This window comes from Grammomys surdaster, unplaced genomic scaffold (assembly GCF_004785775.1).
Source record: "Grammomys surdaster isolate TR1022 unplaced genomic scaffold, NIH_TR_1.0 257, whole genome shotgun sequence".
In the NCBI taxonomy this organism is placed as follows: domain Eukaryota; kingdom Metazoa; phylum Chordata; class Mammalia; order Rodentia; family Muridae; genus Grammomys; species Grammomys surdaster.
In genome coordinates this window covers 4,655,174-4,664,652 of record NW_021604698.1, presented here as the reverse complement: position 1 = coordinate 4,664,652, position 9,479 = coordinate 4,655,174, and the positions used below count along the sequence as shown (strand labels likewise).

Here is a 9,479-nt window from a genome sequence, read left to right as displayed (position 1 = left end):
CTGATGTTGATTTTTGTCATGGAATTATCTAGATTTTTAAGCTGAGCTGTTATGTGTTCTGTGGTGATGGAATCAGAATGATAAAAGTGTTGAAAATTCCATGGTGAAAGAGACTGTATGCTAGCCACATCAGCTAGTCAGAAGAAAGTGGATTAATTAGCGTAAAGTGTCTTTATTTAAATTACATGTGATAGCATTTTTTCTAACGATTATTACACTGGTAACACAGATCTCTAGGGATTTCTCAGGAGGACTGCTGATATATGAAATTATATTAATATTAATATGTTTCTAATTTATTCATCTTTGATGAAATTGTTCTTTAATTTTGTAGTATTTAAATTTTTATTTGTGCCAGAGATTGGCTCAGTGGTAAAGATCTTAACTGGTATGCAAGAGGCCTTGAGTTGGATCCCTGATTCTACAATACATATGCCATAAACCTACATTTTTTTTTGCTCACAAAAATAATAAAAACATATGTAGAAATGTATTCACATACCATCCCAGATTCAGCATAGATGAATTTGCATGTAACATTCCCTCCATATTCCTTCTGAATGATTGACATCTTGCAGTTGAAAGGATGAACAGGTAACGAGTAAGTTGACAAGATCATTATTTTATTGAAAATGTATTTTGTAAAATCACAACATTTGTAAGCTTATGAAGTCTTCAGATATCCCCTAAGCAATGCAGGTGTTTATATTAATCAGTTTAAAAAGAAGGTATTTTCTCCAGCTCACTTAACACAGGTCACCGACACATGCTACATTAGTGGAATCTATATTAAAACATCCCTTAATCTTTTTGCTGAAAATTTCTCCCCAGAGAATGTATGGATGTATAGAAAAAAGAAAACAAAAGAACAATAGAGATACTAGAGCTTTCCTGCCCCAAGCAACACACTCTTAGCTGGGACTCTGAGATGGGAAAGAAAATGAAGCAAGAGAAATTCTTTCCGGGCCATAATTAGCTGCAGAACTTCGTTAACTTTTCTGGAGGCATGGCAGAGCCACTGCACTTAAGGGGAAGACATTTTGCCAAAGAAGAGGATGCTTTTGGTCCTGTTATGCCTGATGATGAATAGGAAAGGGTGGTTACAATTGACGTCCTCTGATATCTGTACTGATGTTACACCAACTTCCACACCCGTGGCAGCTGCAGCTTCTGTTCCCTCTTCATTTACTTCCACAAAGGACTTGTGTAAAATGTTAGACACCACGAGACCTTGAGGGCTGCTCATGCCTGAGAAGTCAGCCTTCTGTTGATTGAAGGCGTCGAGCATCCCCATGTGTTCCAATGGACGTGGGAGGTCATACTTCTCTTCCAGTTTGAACCGAGGCAAAGATAAATACATGTCCATCATGTGCATCTTCTCTGGGCTTGTCCATTCTAGAAACTTCTCAGCAGTGAGTTGTTCTTCAAGCTACAATAGTGGAAGAAAAGAGATGGCTATGATTAGCTATAAGTCACAACTTACATGAACTACAAATTAAAGTATAATCTTTAGGAATAAATGAGTAGTGATTTTTGTGTTTAGATATTATTTATTTAGATAATTTAAAGTTAGATTTTATTTCCAAAAACCAAAACCCAGAATCATTGTTTTGTACAAAATATACTGTGTTCATTATTGTTTATGCTCCCAGCCAGCTATCTGTACATAGTATTACATTTTATAGTTATCATCTAATGCTCTATGTTTTTCATTTTCATTCAAAACATTTATAAACACTTTCTACAATGCTATATGTTTCATTCAACCAAGTTCATCTTGTTGCATATTAGTGGCATCAAGTTGATATTTAATATTCATTACTCAGCTTAATTCCTGATTAGGCAAGCATGCAATGTGATTCAGGCTGTGTTTAAAATACTTATATTACAGGATGAGACACATTATCCAACATCAAATTTTTCATTATAGTCATGTTTAATTAATTCCTTAGTGTCTTAATTCAGTTTGATACATTGGGAATAAATCAGGTAATAGAAGGAAGAAAAGGAGACACGAGCTGTACCTTCTTCAGACCCTCAATTTCCACTGGCAGCAGGACAAACATACTTAGCTCTTTGCCTTTGTATGGAAGTTCCACAATCTTGGCCTGCATATCCTCCATAAAGTTGAAGTTAAATTTATTTTTTTGTTTCATCATCTGGACAGGTTTACTTGTATTCTGCAATGAATCAGGAGGTCAAAAGTTATCAAGGGAGACCTAGAATAGCACAGATGATATTGCTGAAATACCAAACAAATTAGCATCCTTTGAAGACATAACCCTGGCATTTTTTAAAGTCTAGGCAAAAGTTTCTTTAGTTATTCCTTGTTAAGATTCAAAAACAAAACACATGATCTATATTATTTTTGACTTCCATGGCATCACATATATTTACATTAAATCATCCACACATCACCATATGACTTTATGTAAATAAACTGCTAACCAATACCTCATTCAGCCAAAACTTTTCTTCTGTGGTATTCTTTTCATCAAATTTGTGATTCCATTGTCCTTTGAAATACACTGCATTCACCAGAACCAGTATAGTGCTACTGCTCAGGCTCCCAGCAGGAAATAAGTCTTTGATTTTTCCTTCAAGGGAAAGACAAGAGCTTTCCTGGAGGATGCTTTACAAGAGTTCTCAGTTGATCACTTATCACTGTTCACCCAAGTCATTACATGAGGAAATTGTTGACTTGTTCATAAGAAGTAGCCTTCCTCGAAGTGCCTTGTGAGCTACCTGGGATGGACACATCAGATCTTGTCATAGGAAAGGCTGTCAGACTTCCAGTCTGGGTGATTACGGCCAACTCACAGTGAATACTCAAACACTGTTTCCATCTATACTGTCAACCTAACTCTTTTGTCCCTCTTCTAGCTTTCTACCAAGGCTTGATTGATTCTTTTCTACAAATGACATGGATTCTATAGTCTGAAGCACATTTCTGGTTTTATCAGACACCAGTCCTGCTGTGTCTTCCTTTTCGATTTCATATTCGATTGCTTCAGGTTTGACCTATAAACAGAGATGAGTTATGGGAATTGGTATCTATTGAGATCTCTGTGCTAGATGTCAAAGACTATGTGATAAATTCTTTTCAAGTGTCAGGCTTGAGATATGGTCTGATAGCCAGCTGTGGTGACAAGAAGTGCCTTGCTTTTCTGACTGGAAAAAGAGAATGGGACTTTTTCTAACATTTACTCTTAGTTTTCAAGAATTGTCTGCAACCTAGTATTGATATGACTGATATGATATGCAGATATATTTGGGTGGAGCCTTCAGATTCTCAAACTTATCACTAAATAATCTATATGTATACAAATACCCTGTTGTACTTAAACTCATTGCTTTTCTGCCAACTTCTCCATACATCCTCTTAGCTCACTTCATATTTAGTAGACCATCCCATAATCTCAGGTGCTTCCTCCAGAGACCCTAACATAGATTACCGTTTGTTTGCTTTTCTACCCAGGAATTAATCTTCTTTTGGCTTTCTTCTGCAGCATGTACAAAATCAAGTGATTCCACGTTAGCTTGGTAGTATTCCTTAATGTTTTCCAAAAATTTCTTTGAGATGTGAAGGAACCAAAAAGAATTAAGAACAACATAGACATCATTCAAATTTCATTCATTATGGTGATACTATAATCTGATTGCTGACCCTGATGGCAACTGTTAGGCTATGCACATGATGTTTTTACTCAGGTAATATGTAGGCAATTTGAGAACACAGTGAAATGAAGGCAACCTTACACTGATATAGCATCTGGCAGATGGCAGGTGGAAAAGAAGGTCTTACTTGCAAATTTCATAGTAAATTCTCCTGAGAGAGCTGATTGGCTGAGAAGCTATCCTACCACTAAGTTCAACCATTGCAATTCTCCTTTGTTCATGTGTTGAATGCAGGAAATGCTATGCTATCTGCTCCCTCCCCAGTTCTCTCCAGTATTTCCCCAAGCCTGCTCATTCCAGAAACAACCTCCTCAATGTAGATCTCCTGTCATAATTTCTGTAATCATGAAAGTACTGGTTCATTACTAACATCTCAAGAGAAGTTTGGTGACCTACATTCAATCATGGAAGAGTTTCCCTGTCTATGCTTAACACACAAATCACTAGGCTTTTCGACAATCCAGTAGGTTACAATTTTGACTATGAAACTTGTTCCCTGAGCAAGTGTTGCCTATCTGGACCTGCCTGGCCTCACTTTCCCGTACGGCCATTCATACATGTAGGAACTAGGATGCAGATTAAAGGGATGCAGAGCCAGGTACAACTTACCTGGAGAAATTGGAAATCCTTTGCTCCATATATACTGTTGGAAACATTCAGGTCATAAGCATCATTGGATTTGTTTAACTGAATCATAAGCTTTTGAAATTGTTCATGGACATTTTTTTCATCCTTCAATGTCAAAAAAAGAGTTCATTGAAATACTCTGCTAATACAACTAATAATCCCAGAAAATAAATACCTAAACACTTGTAATCACTAATTACTTTTTGAACATTTTCTCATATTTGTTATATTTTATCTTAAACATGCAGAGTTTACATTCAACTTCTTTCTTAAATGACTTTTTTCCTTCTTTCACATAATCCAGTTTTCCACCTTCTGAACTAAATATGCAATACTTTTAGGTTGTTTTGGCTTAAGTTCTTCAAAGCTACAGATCACATATCATTTCTAACAGTTGCAAATATATGGTTATGCTATGTTTTTCTAATTAAAAAAAAAAAAAAAAAAAAAAAAAAAAATATATATATATATATATATATATATATGAGTATGTGTATGTAGTTATATATACCCTTTAATGGTAGTGTCTGAGAGAAGTTGACTGTGATTAATGGTTCTTCTCTGAGGGTGGATATTCTCTCCGTATAAGATAGCATATGCCCATGATTTATCTAAGGACTGGACTATATGTAAGCAATGTCAGTCTGAGTACAGTCTAGATAAAGACAAAATGGTTTAGAGAATTTAATGATCTCTTCAAAGAGATATTATAGAGAAAAATTTTAAATCTAAGTTTGTCTGAATCAGAATACATCTCTTTTCATGTTAAGAAAGCAGCATGATTAATCCTCTACACACATATAGGTGTGATGTGTTTATTTCTCTTAATACATGAATATATACTTATTTCTCCTACTCCAAATTGTTGAATTAATATAAAATTGTTTTAGCAACATTATTGAGTTACTGAGAATTACTCTTTTCTTGCAATAATCTTGTCTAACATTCGTATGGTTTCTTACTATCAGTAAGGCAGACATTTCTGTGTTTGTATATGTTGAATCATATTCCTTATTGCTCCTATTTTGCTAGAATGTAGTCCTAGTGCATCATGGCAGAGCTTGGTTCATGGTCCCCATCTGTGAGAGGCAGAGTAAGAGCTGAATTTAGGCCATCCTCCTCTCTATCTAATACTGAACTTCTGTAGTTAATGACCAAAATGACTATGGGAAAGAAGCATGACACTACACTACATCCAAAGCTCTTTTGGTTGGAAATTGCCCTGCAGACTGATTCTTTTAAATATAAAATGTTCACTTTAAATTATAATGGTGTCAAAAATTAGAAGCTCTTCTAGGCATGAGGTACCCTGCACTTACATGGCAGTCTACAGTTTTTTCTGTTGTCTTCTTGGTGGTTTCATTGAATTGAAGAACCTGAGAGAGACAACAAGAATAACAAGAAAAGTTTATTTAAAGTTCTGTGTAAGTTCAAGGAAACAAAAACAGAAGAAACTCCTGAAGAAGAAATGCAAAAACCTTAAAAATTTGGAAAAAAGCATACCCCAAATATTTGTAGAAGAGTTTGCAAAAACACCATAGAGCTGATTTATCACCAGTCACATAAATCAATGCCCATCCAGTCAGTGCTTAGGAAACAACTCAATTTACATCCCTCAGAACTGAGACAATCCATTGCTTGCATCAATAGTCTCTACAGTTTAAGATAATTTCTTGTTGGACACTTGAGAGCAATTACTGCAGTCTAGCACTTAAAGGATAGCAGAGAACACCTGGACCGTGTTTGGGAAGGGCATGTTCCTCCCATAGTTCCATGTTCACAGTCATGGCAATGCCTACTCAGTATCTTGTTCTTCATCTCAGGCATCAAGCTTCATTGTCATTTACCTGAACATTGACAGAGTGAGACAAGTTCAAACTAGTCAACAAAATGAAGCTTAGACCTACCTTCTCAATTTGTTGTTCAGTGTTTCCTTTTGCTCCAAGCTGGAGCATTGCTAATGCTGTCATTATACTGGTTGGGGAATAGAAGATATTGTCCTTTGATTCTCTGAGCTGCCTGAACAGCTCAAGTGTGAATTTAGTAGTGGCTTCAGCAAACAAATGCATGGTGGCTTAATGTGACCTTAAGTCCTAGAACAAAATAAAGTCAGGACAAATGTTAGAATGACTTCACTAGATAAAGCATCACCTTGTAATGAACATTTCTTAAAGAAAATGATATACCTGCATTATCAGATTCTGGCAATAAATTTATTATTTTTTAAGTCTTCTGCAAAGTACTTCTCCTAACTAGAATGTACAAAGATAGTGTCTTTAAGACTTTGGGAACAGCAAGTAGAGAATCCTTTTATCTTTCCTTCCTCATCATCTGTGCTAGTTTTGGGTGGAAAGGTTTCAAATGACTTCCAAGATAAAGATTTCTGTAGCTTCCTGGCAGCTAGGTGTCAAAATCCTCCTCTCAACTTTTCTTTCAGATTCTGTAGTTGCTAAGCACAAATCCTACATGCTTGGCAAGATACATATGTTTAACCAAAATTAAATAACTTAGACAAAAAACAAATTAAGTGAAGGAGCCTTTTAACTACTCCTCGACAGATCAAGAGAAGTACAATCAGGGAAAATATCACATACACATGATATAAAACACAGCATTGATATCCTGAAACATAGTTCATTCTGTTTATCAATAGTAGCTGGAAGCACTTACCTGTGTTTCTGAAGGCAGAAGTTGGCAGGAAGGATAGGAGCCTGTGTGTGGCTGATCCTGAGATCTGGAATTTATACCTCTCCTCTTTCCACTGCTGCCTCATCATTTCAGTGGTATTTCAAGTAAATCAACTTCAGATTTCATAACCATGTTAGTCTTTTTAGGTATGCAAATTTGTGAGAAAAGACTGGCTTCAGATCCTACCACTGTACTTCCTTTTGCTGTAGGTCACATGATTGATCTTTCTAACCCTTGTCAGCTGCTGACACATCTGAAATGCACATAGGCACTTTTCCAATAGCAATGGTAGTACTTTAAACTTTTAAGCTGACAACTCTATTTTGTATGGCACCCCCGATTACCTCATTTTAAACTGTTGAATTGCTTTTAAGGAATACCTATGATACCAAACAACTAAATAGTTTACAATAGGTACTTTTTCTTTCTAATAAGTATTTCATTAGTTCTGTCAATCTTTCTATCAATTATGCTATGCAAATTGAAAAATTGTTCTAATTCTAGTCCAAAGGGATAGCCAAGGGTCTGGAGAACATTTGTTGTTATCGTTTTTTTTGTTTTTGTATTTTTGGTTTTTTGTTTGTTTGTTTGTTGCCTTTTCATGATACTCTCTCCTGCCATAGTTCCTTCATAATCTTCCCTAACCTAGCTACCTTGGACTTTTTTTTTGCTTAAAGAATGTGAGAAAATTACTTATCTTTTTGAATTGACATTATAGTAAGGAGAAGATCCATTGAAACAAAATGGTTCATTGGAATGGCAGTTTTCTGAAGCTTTATATGGAAAGGAATCAGAAAAGTGATCATTTTTGTCTGACACAATAAGTTATCTGAGTTGTCAAGACACAATCCCTTTCCTACTTCAATGTTATTAATCCAATGTCATGGTCAAACACATGTAAGAAATATTGGGACCAGCTTGTCTGCTCCTCTGAAGACACCAAAGTCTGAAGGCCTGCTAGGAATTCCTCTGCACACAAGTCAACTGGGGACCCACCACCCCACTCTAACAATTGCAGCAGCTGGAAATCCTGAGAAGCCCAGTGTATTTGGGACTAATCACCCCCCAAACCGTGCCCCTCCAAATTCTACTCCCCTTCTCTTCTGTGTCTTCTGCCAGGGTAGATCACTAGCTTCTTTGCTCCTCTGAAGACACCATGTTATGAAGCCTCCCATGAATTCCTTTGCACACAGGGCAACTGGTAAGGGAACCCTCAAACAAGTGCAGCAGCTGGGAATCCCGGGGAGTCCAGTGGACTCTGGATCCATCAAACCCCCCAAATGCCCTGTCCCCGAAGTCTACACACCTTCTGACCTACTTCTGCCAGGGCAGAACACCAGCTTCCCTGTTCCTCTGAAGATACCACAGTCTGAAGCCTCCCAGGCACTCCTCTTCCTGCAGGACAACTGACCCAACATTCTGAAAGCCTCCCTGGATTTCAGCTGCACAAAGGGCAACAAAGCCCACAGTCTGAAGGCCTGCCAGGAGAGCAGCTACTCTCATAGCAACAGCTTGGCTGCTCCTCTGAAGAATGAAGAGTCTGAAGTCCTCCCAAGAGATTTTTTCCAACCAAAACAACAGATCAGCAGCTTGTATGCCTCTCTGAAGACCCCAAAGTCTGAAAGTCTTCCAGAAGAGGTTCTGAAGCCAGGGCAACAGGTCACCAGTATATATGCCCCTCTGATGACCCCACAGCCTGAAGGCCTGACAAGAGATCTGCTACAGCCAGGGCCACAGGCCTACCAGGAGACTTAGAGCAACCCAGGGACACAAGAGGCAGGCTCCAGACAGAGACACCCAGAGAAGCTAAGACCAGGGACAACTAGATGGCAAAAGCCAAGCACATGATCATAAGCAACAGAAGCCCATGTACTGTAGCGTCAACAGCACCCAGGTCTCCCACCACACCAAGCCCTGAATACTCCAACACACCTGAAAATCAGGAGGCTGACCTAAAATAACACCTCATGATGATGATAGAGTCTTTTAAGAAGAATATAAATAACTCACTGAAAGAAATACAGAAAAACACAGATAAACAGGTAGAATCCCTTAAATTGGAACAAACAAATCCCTTAAAGAAATACAGGAAAACACAATCAAACAGGGAAAGTAGTTGAACAAATCAGTCCAAGACCTAAAAGTGGAAGTAGAAACAATAAGGAAAACACAGATAGAGGCAACTCTTGAAATGGAAAACCTAGGAAAGACATCAGAAACTGCAGATCTAAGCATCACCAACAGAATAAAATACATAAAAGAGAATCTCAAGTATAGAGAATACCTTGGAAGATATTGACACAAATATCAATGAAAAGTCAAAACATAAAATAACAACAGAAAGCACACATGCCCTTGGAAACTGAACAACTCTCCACTCAATAACTTGGTCAGGGAAGAAATAAAGAAAGAAGTGAACGACTTCCTAGAATTCAGTGAAATTATGACACAGCCTATCCAAACTTATGGGACAGAATGCAAACAGT

At 37.4% G+C, this 9,479-nt stretch overlaps 1 protein-coding gene across 4 annotated transcripts; it reads right to left on the bottom strand.

The window, feature by feature from the left end:
* Window positions 1-603: 603 nt before the first annotated feature.
* Window positions 604-7,010, bottom strand: LOC114627724 (serpin B4-like). Of its 4 annotated transcripts, XM_028775627.1 has the most exons (8): window positions 6,976-7,010; window positions 6,213-6,398; window positions 5,625-5,681; window positions 4,288-4,410; window positions 3,456-3,573; window positions 2,455-2,597; window positions 2,025-2,180; window positions 604-1,429 (listed from the first exon to the last, which is right to left on the bottom strand). In XM_028775627.1, the coding sequence occupies exons 2-8, from the start codon at window positions 6,372-6,374 to the stop codon at window positions 1,025-1,027; spliced, it is 1,164 nt and encodes a 387-aa protein (XP_028631460.1). In that variant the 5' UTR covers window positions 6,375-6,398; window positions 6,976-7,010; the 3' UTR covers window positions 604-1,024. The 4 variants fall into 4 exon arrangements, with proteins under 4 accessions (XP_028631460.1, XP_028631458.1, XP_028631461.1 ...); XM_028775625.1 differs by lacking the exon at window positions 6,976-7,010 and having other exon boundaries at window positions 1,025-1,429; window positions 5,619-5,681; window positions 6,213-6,374; XM_028775628.1 differs by lacking the exon at window positions 6,976-7,010 and having other exon boundaries at window positions 1,025-1,429; window positions 2,025-2,117; window positions 5,619-5,681; window positions 6,213-6,374.
* Between the last annotated feature and the right edge of the window lie 2,469 nt (window positions 7,011-9,479).